This window comes from Grammomys surdaster, unplaced genomic scaffold, assembly GCF_004785775.1.
Source record: "Grammomys surdaster isolate TR1022 unplaced genomic scaffold, NIH_TR_1.0 125953, whole genome shotgun sequence".
In the NCBI taxonomy this organism is placed as follows: domain Eukaryota; kingdom Metazoa; phylum Chordata; class Mammalia; order Rodentia; family Muridae; genus Grammomys; species Grammomys surdaster.
This window is the reverse complement of record NW_021620773.1, coordinates 1,548,984-1,562,588: the sequence shown is the minus strand read 5'-3', so window position 1 is coordinate 1,562,588 and position 13,605 is coordinate 1,548,984. Positions and strand designations below refer to the sequence as shown.

General features: G+C 43.6%; 1 protein-coding gene across 1 annotated transcript in view; it reads left to right on the top strand.

Annotated features, from left to right (window-relative positions):
* Window positions 1-13,605, top strand: part of Shank3 (SH3 and multiple ankyrin repeat domains 3) — a 56,582-nt gene that overhangs the window by 9,285 nt on the left and 33,692 nt on the right. The window contains exon 10 of the mRNA XM_028753641.1: window positions 10,940-11,213. Coding sequence (XP_028609474.1) covers window positions 10,940-11,213 — 274 coding nt within the window. The remainder of the gene's footprint in view (window positions 1-10,939; window positions 11,214-13,605) is intronic.

Below are 13,605 nucleotides of genomic sequence, written 5' to 3'. Positions count from 1 at the left end.
CCCATTACAGATGGTTGAGAGCCGCCATATGAGTGCTGGGAATTGAACTCAGGACCTCTAGGAGAGCAGTCAGTGCTCTTAACCTTTGAGCCATCTTTCCAGGCCCCTTTTGTTTTCTTTGAAACAGGGTTTCTCTGTGCAGTCCTGGGTGTCCTGGAACTAGCTCTGTAAACCAAGCTGGCCTCAAACTCACTGAGATCCACCTACCTTTTTCTCCTGAGTGGGACAGCACCGCCAGGCTGAACGGTGTACCCTCTTAACAGCTGGGCCATCTCTCTAGCTGGTTCCTGTTTGTTGATATTTGAATTTGTTATTACCATCACAAACATGTTTGTATGTGTATTTATATGAATACTTGTTTACACTTCTTTTGGTTTTATCCCAAGGAGTGGAATTACTAGGTGATATGATAGTTCTTACAGTTTTGAGGAACTTCCAAACTGTTTCCCAACTTCTATCAAACTTCTATCAGCTGTGCATGAGCTTCTAACTTTTTAACTTCTTTACATTCTTTCTGAATGAAGTCTGTCTGGTGCTTTTTTTTTTTTTTAATTGTAGTTATTCTGTTGGAAATGGTGTGATATTTCATTGTGGTTTTGTGGTCTCCTAATGCCCAGTGATATTAAGCTTGTTTACGTGAGTTTGGTGTACATTTGTGTGTCTTTGGAGAAAAATGAAGGCCTTTTCTAACTTAAAAGGCATTTTACTTATTGTTGGATTATGAGATTTTTTTTTTTGTTTTGTTTTTCGAGACAGGGTTTCTCTGTATATCTCTGGCTGTCCTGTAACTCACTCTGTAGACCAGGCTGGCCTCGAACTCAGAAATCCGCCTGCCTCTGCCTCCCAAGTGCTGGGATTAAAGGTGTGCGCCACCACTGCTTGGCTTAGAAATTCTTTATATATTTTGAATATACAATGAATATAGGGCCAGCAAGATGGCTTAGTGGTTAAAGGAGCCTGCTGCCAAGACTGGCACCTAGATCAGTCCCTGGGAAACTGACATGGTGGAAGGACTTTCACATGTGGGCCATGGAACATGCATGTGTTCGTATATATACATACACAAATAAATAGATGTAACAAATTAAGAAAAAAATATATTTTTGGCAGGGTTTCATTATAGCCCAGGCTGGGATCAAACTCTTGACAGTTCTTCTGCCTTAGCCTCTGAGAATAGGGATTACAAGAAAGAGCTCCTGTACACTGCTCTGTTTCTTGGCCAGATTCATTTTGACTTCTGGTCTCAGGTGATCTCCTGACTTAGTCTCTTGAGTAGTAAGGAAGCACTTGTCTTCATAGACACAAAAACCTGCTTGTTTTTATTTTTATTAAAATGTTTTTTTTAATTGCTCATGCTTTTGATGTAGCAAAGAACCCATTGCTGAATAAGGTCACATAATTTATCATCGGTGTAAGAAAACGTAAGCATTCTTAACTTTTTAAAAATACGTATTTATTTTATACGTAGGTGTCTTTTGTCTGCATGCACATATATGTGGACCACAGGCATGCTTGGTCTGATGGAGCCACTGGAACTGGAGTTACAGACAGTTGTGAGCTGCAATGTGGGTGCTGGGACTTGAACCTGGGTCCTCTAGAGGAGTAGCCAGTGTTCTAAACTGTTGAGCCACAAAGAGATTTGATTATTCTGTAGCTCATAAGTGGAGGTTGTACTCTGAGAAGGAGCAAAAGGTCATATATTTGTAGAGACAAGACAAGAAAAGCTTTCTTTTTTTTAGTTAGTTGGTGGTCTGATTAGTGTGGTTTCTGGTTTCAGATGATGGTTTACCATTGACTTGGTTTATTCAGTAGGAATTTAAAGAGCCAGAGCCACTCTTACTAATGGCATTGCAATTTGATGATTTTTTAAAAATTTATTTGTTTTTTTTGAGACAGGGTCTCACTGTGGCTGGCCAGGCTGGCCCCAAACTCACAGAGACCCAAGTGCTGAGTTTAAAGACATGTTTCACCATGCCTGGCACTTAGAACAAGTTATCCACATTGACCAGAACTTGGGACATAAGTGTTATCATAATGTGTCATGCGTAAGATGTCTGGCTCAAATCATACTGTGAAGATGTTGAAGTTTTTTTTTTAAAATCTCATGTTTGGTGTGAGCATACTGTGGATGGCTGTGGAGACACATTTGAGACCCTAGAAAGAATGTAGAACGCTGGAGAATTAGAGGAGTATCAGGCAGATGCCCAGGAAATAGAGTATATCCTTAGCTGATGAGTCTACCAACCAAAATTTTATATATATATATATATATATATGTTTTCCTCCCCCCCCCTCTTTTTGAGACAGGGTCTCTCTACATCCTGGAACTCACTATGTAGACTAATCTGGCCTCCAATGTACAGAGACCAGAGACCCACCTGCCTCTGCTTTCAAGTGCTGGGATTAAAGGTGTGCACCACCACGTCTAGCTCAGGGTACTTTTTCTACAGGATAAAAGCATAGCAAAGGCAAATCATTAGAACAAACAAAATCAGCCAGAGTCCAGAAAGGAGTTAGCCAAGATTTCTGGAGTTGAGCTCGAAGCATGTTTCCTGGCTCGCATCTTGAATGCCTGTATTTCTGGCACTGCTGGAGACAGCTGGCCTCCCCTGGTGGCCAGCACTCTGGGGTAGGGTTATCCTCTGGAATCGCATCAATGAGTCTCTCTCCAGCTTCGGAGTTTCAGGAACAGGGCAGTTCCTGTTCTTAGTGATTCTAAGTTGGAAATTTGGGGGGAAAATTCAAATGGAGGAATATGGAAAATCACTATCCAGTTCCCGTCTATAGGTAATAGACAGTAGTAATAAAAAAACATTCCAAAGCAGTTAGCAGGGCCACAGTCTCAGAACAGCATGCTGTAGTTTTTCTCTGAAGCATAATTTTCTCCTCCGTAGCCACATCATTCTCTCGAACCTTAGCCTATTTATACTAATTTAGTAGGAGAGACTAAGGACATAGTTAAATTGGTAGGCTCCCTGCCCAGCTGTGCAGAGCTCTGGGTTGTATCATCAGGACTGAATAAGGCAGACACAGTAGAGCACACCTATAATCCCAGCCCTCAAGTGGAGAGAGAGGATCAGAAGTTCAAAGTCATCCTCATGAAAGTGAGTTTGAGGCCATCCTGGGCTACATGAGACTATCTCCTAGCAACTGCAATGACAACACAACAGCCCATTAGTAAGGAAACAGTTAATCACATAGGCGCTTCCTAAGCTCGTTTTGCTGAAATTCTTAATGAGGAACCTCAGTTTGGACTTTTAAACAAGGTTCAGAAATAAAGTCAAGATAAACCTCAGACTTTCTCTGCAGTAATTGTTTTTTAGGTCTTTCAAATACCTTCAAGTTTCTGGAGGAAACCCCGACAAGAAGTGAGATTTTACTCACAGTAAGGCTTGGAACAGCTCTTGCAGGTTGGCATCCTATGCAGATTCTCAAATCATTTTCTAACCAGAGCCTTGGTGGTAGAATCGGTTCTTCCAATTGTACTCTATTAAAAAAAAAAAAACAGAAGTTTCTTACTGAACTTGTGCTGACAATTATGTTACCACATAATAAAAATATCCATGATCAGCTTTTCCAATGCCGAAGGATCAGGTGGGGAAGAGGAGCAAATATTTCAGTTTTACTTTTCAAGGAGTAACCGATAGGCCACAGATAGCCTAAAGGACAAGAGAAGCATATTTCCTTAAATCTCGAACATTAAAATGAGAAAAAATCAAATACACATACAATCATTCACCTCATCTTTTTTTCTTAAAAAACTTTATTTAAAAAGTTGGAAAAGATGGACAATGGCGGCACATGCCTTTAATCCCAGCGCTCGGGAGGCAGAGGATGGCAGATCTGTGAGAGTACAAGGTTAGCCTGGTCTGCAGAGCTAGTTCCAGGACAACCAGAACTACGCAGATTGAACTGAACGAACCGAACTGAACCAACCCGACCCAACCCAACCCAACCAAACAAAAAAAAGTTTTTTTTTTTTTTAAATCACACACTGAAGTTACAGACAGACAGAGACAACATACCTGTTTTCCAGTCTGTTTCAATAACTTTTTCGGAAGTTATTACTTCTCTTTCTGCTTGTTTATTATTTTGAGACAAGAGTCTTGTTCTGCATCCTAGAAGGCCTGGACCTCACCTTCTCCTCCAGGCTGGTCTTGTGTTTATGGTGATCCTCTTAGTTCAGTTTCAAGTGTCAGGACTGCAGGTGTGAACCATTATACCAGGCCCTTGGCCCAAGTCTTGCTTTGCTTGGACTTGGTTAGCAGTTTCCCCAAACCACCAGGTATTTCTCCTTTTGCCTCTTTTTTTCTTCTCTTTTTTCTCTCTTTTTCTTTCTCTTCTCTCTCTTCTTCCCTCTCTCTCATTCACTTTTTATTTACCCTTCTCTCCTCTTCCTGCCCTCACCTCTTCTCAGTGTTTCTAGATTGCCCAGGCTGGCCCTAGACTCCTGGGTTCACGAAGTCCCTTGGACTCTGCCACCGTTCCTGGCTTTCACTTCTTCATTGCAGTTCTGAAAACTTTTATTCAAGCTAATGGTATATAGTCTTAAAGTTACTGAAAACCTGCATTTCACAGCACTTGTCTAAGTGAAACAACCTCTTTGAAGGAGAAATAATTTTGGGCTGCAGCTCGTTGCACACACCTTTAGAGAAGAATGACAAGAATAACTGTATACTCCAAGACGGAAAACAGCCATGGTTGAAATCTGACAATGAGGTCAGCAGACAAGCAATTGCGTTACTTTTTATGGCTTACAAGATTTTATCACAACTAGACTTACGACTGAAAAGGTGATACCAAGACAGGTCAAACTTCTGGGAATTCCGTACAATTTTAGACTGTTTCTGTCAGGAAAAGTATGTGAAAATACGGTTTAAAATGTGGTAGCTGGAGGGTGTATGCCTATGTTCCTAGTACTGTGGAGGCCTAGGCAGGAGAGTGACAAGTTTGGGTCCAACTTGGGCTATATAGGAATTTCCTGTCCTTACCCCCAGCCTCTATCCCAAAAGGAGGTTTAGTATTACACATGTGACAATGCTTTCAAACAATTTAATACATCAAACAAGTTTAATTCACTTAGTATCTCTTAATATTTCAGGAGACTTTCTGGATTGTCTCAAAGTTAGTTTAGGATTAAAAACAAATCTAGGAGTTAGGCTGCCCCAGTAATTGAGAGGCAGAGGTCAGCAGATCTCTGTGAGTTCCTGGCCTGCCAGGGTTACACAGTGAGACTCTGTTTCAACAAACATACAAACAAACAAACAACAGCCCACACCAAAAACAAAAACAAAAAACCCCCAAAAAACAAAACCAAAAAATCCCAAAACAAAACAAAAAGCAAACAAACAACATTCCCCTCCTCCCAAAAAACAAACCCCAAAATTACCTAGTGTACTCTGAAATCAATCACATAATTTTTCTCTTGTCCTTAGGTCTCGCTGACCAGTAGCATGAGTGGGAAACACACCAGGAATGGCTTTCCATAGATGGCTAGCTTTTTCTAATTCATATGTAGCCTGTGTGTGAACTCCATGGGGGCCTGTGGCCATGGCTGTGATCCTCAGGGTGACAAACTCAGGTTCTACTGACATGGTTAGATTACACATGAGCTCATCTTGAAAGCTATGAGAAAGGCAAAAACGATTTTTATTTAGACGGGAATACATCTATTTATTTTGAGCTCAAGGATTTGATCAAAGTCTAACAGTCGTTAAAGAACAGATCGAAGAGCCTGATTTTGGGATATGCTGTATGTAATTCTGGATGTAGGGATAGGGAAATAAGAGACTGAAGGAAACCTGGTCTATGAAGTGAGACACATAGACACACAGAGAGAGACACACACATACACACACACACACACACACACACACACACAACCTGCCCATTGAGGTATGAAGTGAGAAAGACAGACAGACAGACACACACACACACACAGACACACACAGACACACACACACACACACACCATTGTGGTTTCCAGGCTGGTAATTTTTCTTGTTAAGATTTACCCTTTCTCTAGAAAACAGCAGGTCCTGAGAAACAGTCCCTGGTGCCGGGTTGAAATAATGTATTATTTCTTGTCTTCCTGGAAACTTCCTACTGAGATCTCTTCATTAAAACCCAGTCAGACACCCAAAGACTCCCTACAGAACTCACAACAGCTTTTATTTCAACTTCAGAAGTCAGTATGACTTCAGGAGCCACAGAGAGTCAAGATAGTCTCACACAAAATGTAGAGCACAAGGTCTTTGTTTCTTCTTTTACTAGGTCTGATAAAAGAAAAACTTACGCATGTTCATATTTTACCACATTTTGTAACTCATGAATAGAGGGGCATGCATCACTCTGCCAGAAGGAGAAGGGAGAAATTTTAAGGCATTTGTAGAAGCAAGCCAAGAAATACAATTTTGATCGGTTAGAAGTTCGTGGGTGCTTTCTAACTGGTCTAATTTTTGGTTTCAGTTCATGGTTTACACTAGTTGTTAGTTTGCTCAGGTGGGATTTAAAGTTTGAGAGTCACCATATTAATGACATTCAAATAACATTCACCCTTCTAACTACAGTTACTGAGTTTTCTTCTAAGTTTCATGGGTTCAGCCTTTTATATTTAGGCCGCTGATCCATTGTAACTTAGTTTTTGTATGTTCTGTGAGTTCAGAATCAGTTTTCCTGCGGATCTTTAGTTGTCTGGAGGTATTTATTGGAGAGAGTTTTCTTCTTTTGTTGTTTATACAGACAAGCTGCCTTTTGTACACAGGTCTTGGACTAACTTTGCTGTACTTGCTTATTGGCTTTGGTGGCTTTCTTGGTGGAGTATTGGGATTTTCTATACATAGGATCATTCTGTCTGCAAGTAGAAATGGATTTACTTTACATTTTTTTTCTAATTTGGATACATTTAATTTCTTTTATCTTTCCACCCTTCCTTCCTACCTTCTTTTCTTGGGGTAGAGCCTTGCTACGTAGCCTTGGCTCGCCTCCGATTCCTGAGTGTTGTGATTAAAAGCCAGCCTTATTTCATTTTGCTGCCTAAACGCTCTAGCCTGAACTTCTCTATGTTGAACAGCAGTAAGGAGAGCAAACATCCTGGCGATGCCCCTTATGTTAGGAGAGAGCTTTTAGTCTTTCCTCATTGAATGTGATGTTAGCTGTGGGTTATAAATAAAGACCCCTTAACATATCAAGTGGTTTCTTCCTGTCAATAGTTTTCTAATTTTTTTTTTTAAATCACTGCAGGACGTGCTATGACAACAGATGTTTTTTTCTGCAATAGCTCACCTAGTGACGTTGGCTTTCCTCTCTGTTCTACTGATGCCCTACATTGGTTGCTGAAATCTTTTAGCTTTGTCCTTGGAATGCCGTTCTCTAGCTTGGGTATCCGTAAGACAGAATCAGCCAGGAATTGTTTTCTTCTTTCCCGACTCTTTGGAAGCGTTTGAGAAGGATGGGTGTTGATTCCTAAGTGTCTGTAGTAATACCATCTGTTATCACTTTCCTGTCGTTGGTAGGAAGATTGTGATTTCTCAGTTTCTTTGCCTGTTTCAGGTCTGTTTAGGGTTTTCTGTTTCTTCTTGAGTCAGTTTTGGTAGTCCGTGGATTTAAAAAAAAAATCCTACCTACCTAGCTTATCTAATTTGGTGGCAAGTGATTGTTCATAATATCATCTTGTATTTTATTTATGAAAGATTGGTTATAATACCCTAAACCATCAGTTCTCAACCTGTGGGTCACAACTCCTTCGGGGGTGTTGAATAATCCCTTCACAGGGGTCTTCTATCAGTACCTCAGATATTTACATTATGACTCCTTACAGCAGCAGGATTACAATTAATGAAGTAGAAATGGAAATAATTTTACAGTTGGGGGGTCACCCCAACACGAGGAGCTATATTTAGAGGCCACAGCATTAGGAAGGTTGAGCACCTAAATCACTTCTGATTTTAGATTTCTTTTTCCATATTCTTTTTTAAGAAAGTCAGTCAGGCTAAAAGTATGTTGACTTCTTGGTTTATTTTATTTTATTTATGTATGCATATACATCAGTGCATCATGTGAGTGCCTGCTGCTAGCAAAAGCCAGAAGGTGGCTTTGGGATTCCCTGGAACTGGAATCTTGGATGTTGTCAGCTGTTTGAGCTGCATCAGCTCAGATAGTGATGTTGGTTTTCCCTCTCTGTTCTATTGATACTTTACATTGGTTACGGAAGTCTTTAGCTTTATCTTTGGATGCTTTATCTGGCTTGGGTATCAGTAATACAGAATCAGCTATTGGTTTCTTCTTTTCTGTCTCTTCGGAAGAGTTTGAGATGTGGTGATGGAAGTCGAACCCAGGTTCTCTGCAAGAGCAACAAGTGCTCCTAATGTTTGAGCCATTTCCCCCACACACCTTTTTTTTTTTTTTTTTCCTCCTTCTCCAATCAGGGTCCTCTCTCTATATAACTGACTGTCCTGGAATTCACTATGTAGATCAAGCTGGCCTCGAACTCACAGAGAGCCAACTGCCTCTGTCTCCAGTGCTGGGATTAAAGGTGTGTGCTGATGCTTTTGCTGTTGCTGAGAAATTATTGTTATGAAGTCCTGCCTGGTCTTAAACTTGCAGTGATCTGCCCGCCTTGGCCTCCCCCGTGCTGGGATTATGGACATGTGCTAGCATGCCTGGGCCTTCTACTTTTTATTTTCAACACTGGGACTGGAACCAGACACTTGGGTATGCTAGACAAGCTACCCATGAACTACATCTCAACGTTCTTACTGCGCTTTAAATGTAGGTGTTTGCTGTTCAGTGAAATGTCCTAGATGTGTTAGTCAGGTCTAATTGTCTTGTCTCCTATGACCTCATCCATCTTCTTCTATCTTCTATTATTGGAAATGAGTATTGAAGGTTTTGGATATTATTGTAGAACTGCCTATTTCTCTTTCTTAATCAGTGGTATTTGTTTTGTGTCTTGCTTTTATGGTATTTGGTATGTATATATTAATAACCGTTAATCTTGATGAATTACTGTAATGAAAATCAGAAAGATATATATCAGTATCTATCTATCTATCTATCTATCTATCTATCTATCTATCTATCTATCGTGTGTGTGTGTGTGTGTCTGTGTGTGCAGATGTGTTTGTATGCCTATGTAGGCCTGAGGTCAACTTCACGTGGTATTCCTTGGTAGCCATCTTGAATCTTGTTTGTTGAGACATGGTTTCTCGATGGACTGGCTTGCTGATTAGATTAGGCTGGCTGGCCCGTGAATCCCAGGGATCTTCTTTCTGCCTCTGCCTCCTTGGCTCTGGGACAGGTGCAGACATTGACACTGACTTTATGTGGGTGCTGGGGATCAAACTCTGGTATTCATGCATATATATCTCAAGCACTTTACTGTATGAGCTATCTTCCCAGCTTACTGTCTTTTTTCTTTTAAAGTTTATTTAGTCTCTACTCAGATCTTTTGTTTACTATTTACGTGAGTTATTATTATTGCTATTATTATTTTAAATATTCTAACTGTAGCCAGGCATAGTGCCACATGTCTTTAATCCCAACCCCTGGGGATCAAAGGCAGACAGATCCTTTGGGTTTAAGGCTAGACTGGTTTACATAGTGAGTTCCAGGACAGCCAGAGCTATGTAGTACGACCCTGTCTCAAAATACAACAAGCAAAGAAACGAACAAAAATATTCTTTCAATGTATTTATGACTTTGGATCTAAAGTGATTCTCTTATAAACAACATATAGTTAGTTCAATATGTTACGTGTTTTTAAAATAAAGTTTTATTGGAACATAGGTGAACCCATTTGTTTACATACTATTTGTGGCAATTTTCACGCTACCGAGATAGAGTTTGAGATATGGCAGTGGAGACTCTGCGGTTTGCAGAGCCTGAAATAGTTACTGCCTGATTCTTTTTAGGATGTTTTCTGGCTCAGGTTTAGAATGCCTTTTTTAAATTTCCTTGGCTATACTCAATAGTATATAGTGTCACATAGCAATAGTCTGATGAGATTTGTCACATGTAGCCTGCTTTATCCTGAAGCCTGTAGAACGGGAAGTTCTGATCACAGATCTGGGTATTCTGAGGCCTTAGCTGGTGGAGAAGAGGAGCAAGCTTGTATCTGTAAAGTCAGGGCTGGAAGGAGGAGGACTGGGATGTGCTCACCTAGTGATGACTTCATTAATATGGTTAACTGTTTGGATTTCCTGGGATTGGGACACTTCCTAGAACACATTTTACATTCATTCGTCTGTGTGTGTGTGTGTGTTTGTGTGTGTGTGTGTGTGTAAACTTATAGATATGCAGGTAAGTGTGTGTATATGTGTGTTGAAGCCAGAAGTCAACCTCGGGTATTTTTCCTCAGGAGCTACCCCCAGTTGATTTTGGAGACAGGGTCTCTTGGTAGGGCTTAAGGCTCACGGATTATGCTAGACAGGAAGGCCAGCAAGCCCTAGGGATCTCTCTGCCTGTCTCCACACCCCTGGCACTGGGATTGCAAGTACATGCCAACATCCCTGGCTTTTTATGTGGGTGTTGGGGATTGAATTCAGGTCTCAAGTTTTGCACACAAAGCACTCTAATGACTGCACTCTCTTCTGGCTCAGTGTTTTAGTTTTAAAAGATCAGTTGCCCTATGCAAAGAACTGAGGCATGCTGGGAGTGGGGGAAAACAGTCTTCCCCAGAGAAGAAGGCACTAACTGGTTATCTAATGCTAAATGGTCAGCCCAGAAGTCATCCATACAAGTAACATATATCCAGCAGCGTATATTCATGCACATACATATGTGCATGTAATAACAACAAAAAAAGAGGCCACGGATTTGAAAGAGAGCAAGGAAAGGAATATAGAGTGATTTGGGGGGAGGAGAAGGAGAAATGTAATTATAAAATTTCAAAAAAAATATCAGTGAATCTCGAGTCTCACCCCACCCCTGTCTACTCCAGTACCATTCAGGGAAACCCCCAGCTATGCAAAGCGACGGCGTCTGGCTGGCCCGAGCGGCTTGGCATCCCCTCGGCCCTTACAGCGCTCAGCCAGTGATATCAACCTGAAAGGTGATCAGCCCGCAGCTTCTCCTGGGCCCACTCTCCGAAGCCTCCCTCATCAACTACTGCTCCAGCGGCTTCAGGAGGAGAAAGACCGTGACAGGGACAGCGGCGAGCAGGAGAATGACATCAGCGGCCCCTCAGCAGCCAGGGGTGGCCACAGCAAGATCAGGTAAGAGGGCCTGGAAGGGTCAGGATGGGTTGAGAGTTATGACAGACCTGAGCTGGAAGGCAGGGAGGAAAGGTAGTTCATGGTACCTGTGCAGTGATGGGCTGGTGGTGGGGGGGTAGAACTCCCTGATGGTTTTACTCATGCTGATCTCTGGAAGAAGCTAGGGCTCACTCTGAGGATACGGGGCAGCTGAGGGAGTTTTGGGTAGCCAACTTGTGGTTAGGGTGCTCACTACAGCATGAAAACTGGTGGTAAATTGGTTGGAAATGTCTTTCTGTGTAGTCTCAAAGCCTACATGTGAGAGCTATGGTTGTCTACCCCCCTGCCACCCTCTCCCCCCATAAGCCTGGCCCAGCCATGTATAATAACAGTACTTTAAACCTCCTTTCTGAGTTCTGGAACCTTGAGAAACCAGGATATTTGCAGTACTGGCTTCCTTATAATCTAGAGTTGGAAGCAAAGAATGGAGCCTCTTAGCCTCTGTAGGCATAAGGGTGGCCACTGAGCTGGCTCCTCTACCAGTACAGTGTAAGGGGTTTCCTTTGAGAAGCCCCCCCGGGGTGCCTGTGAGGGATAGTCTTCTTGGACCCTCAGGCACTGCCTATGTTAACCACTGGTTGTATTAGATTCCCAGAGCTATCTTTCTTGCTTCTTGCCGTTTCTCCAGAGCCAGGTATAGAGAAGGTGTTTGGAAGCCTGTTGGGTACAGTGTTACATAAGCAGCATGCTGTTTTCACAGTGTCAGGCAGCTCGGATAGCCCTACGGGTTGATGTACCCGCTGGGCTGAGCAGCAAATGCATGCCACTCAGTTAATGTCTGTTACTTAGGCTGGGCCTGTCAATACAGGCTGGTCCCCTACCCCCATGTCCCGGTTGGGTCAGAGACTAGTGTAAAGTCACAGAGCATAGGAATCAGCTTTCATGGGTACAAGTGTTTGGTAGAAGGCCTTTGATGTAAGCGTACACGAGGCTTTTCCTTCTGTTATCCCCCTGCCAGTGCAGACTGATTTCCAGGCTGTAGACTTATTGGACCCCCAAGGTTGTCTGTCCCGTTGCAAAATCACATTTCTCCCATGAAGGTTTTGCACGGCCCCTTGGGTTTTCTAGGAATTGAATGGGTTGGTGGCTGGAAAAAAAAACGCATCCTAGGGTGTTTCGGTTTGCCAGGAGGGCTGTGTGTCAATGGAACTGCGTGGCCGCCGCTGGTCCCTTTTATTTGTGTCTGTTGCAGCTGGCACAGAATAAACTCCTCTAGTCTAGGCTCTCCAGTTCACCTGCTTTTTGGGAGACAGAATTATTTCTTCTCCATTTTTATTAGGTGACTGGAGTGCCAGATGTGTGTGTGTGTGTGTGTGTGTGTACCCACGTGCCCCCCACCTCACCCTACTCCCCATCTCACAGCAGTGGTCCTGACTGGTTCTGAGGAGGTAGCCACCTGGGCTCCTGGCTGAGAAGCACTTAAATGAGTTGTGATGCAGGTTAAGGGGGCTTACCTGGTGTGACAGTGGTCTACCAGTCAGGACGTAGCAGAGCATATTGGGTGTGCTGAGAAGGAAGAGACCCTCAGGCAGAGGTTGCCTGTTAAAATAAAAACGGGAAAAAAAAACCCCAAAACCAAAAAGCCCGGAGGTATTCCTGGACCCTGGTGGGGCTGCAGTGGCTCCTTGTTGCTCCCTGTTGGCTGGGTCTGGCATAGAGCCCAGAAATATGGTCTGCAGGTTCTGCCCCCCTCGGCACCGGAGTGGAGCCTACAAGGGCAAATTTGAAGCCGGGGCAATAACTTAATCTCTGGCCAAAAGGGCAGGGTCACAGTTGTTTAGGTGGTGGGAACAGTGTAGCATAGTCTCAGAGAGCCTGGTCATTGGCAGAGCAGGCGAATTTGGCCTGGCTGGGTACTAGGGAGCCCAAACAGGCTTTTGGGTTAGAAAGGAAGATCAAGATCTCAGACTCTATACCTAAGCCAGAGAAGTGGTCTGGGGAAAGTGGCCAACATAGAATGACATGGGGTTAGGGGACAGTTGTCTAAGACAGGAGACAGGTCCAGAGGCAGGAGGATTGGGGCTCCCAGTGCAGGTTGCTGGTCAGGGTGTGAGGAGGCCGGACCACTGCGCCCCGCCTGCCCTTCCCTGGTTCCCAAAGCCTGGGTGCCAGCCCTTCTCCAGCTCCTACCTGGCAGTTCCGCCCGCCGTTGCCCAGTGCGCCCACCTTCTGGCCCTGGTTGTTTCTTTCCAGCCGCCCGCGTGGGGGTCTACGGGGGGCACCGCGGACTCAGGGCGCGCCGGCCGCCGCCGCCCGCAGAGGGAGGAGCTGGCGGAGGAGGCGGGGCGCGGAGCGGCCGTGGCATGGAGCGAGCCCGGCGCGCCCGGGAGCGCAGCCCCGCGGCCCCCGAGCC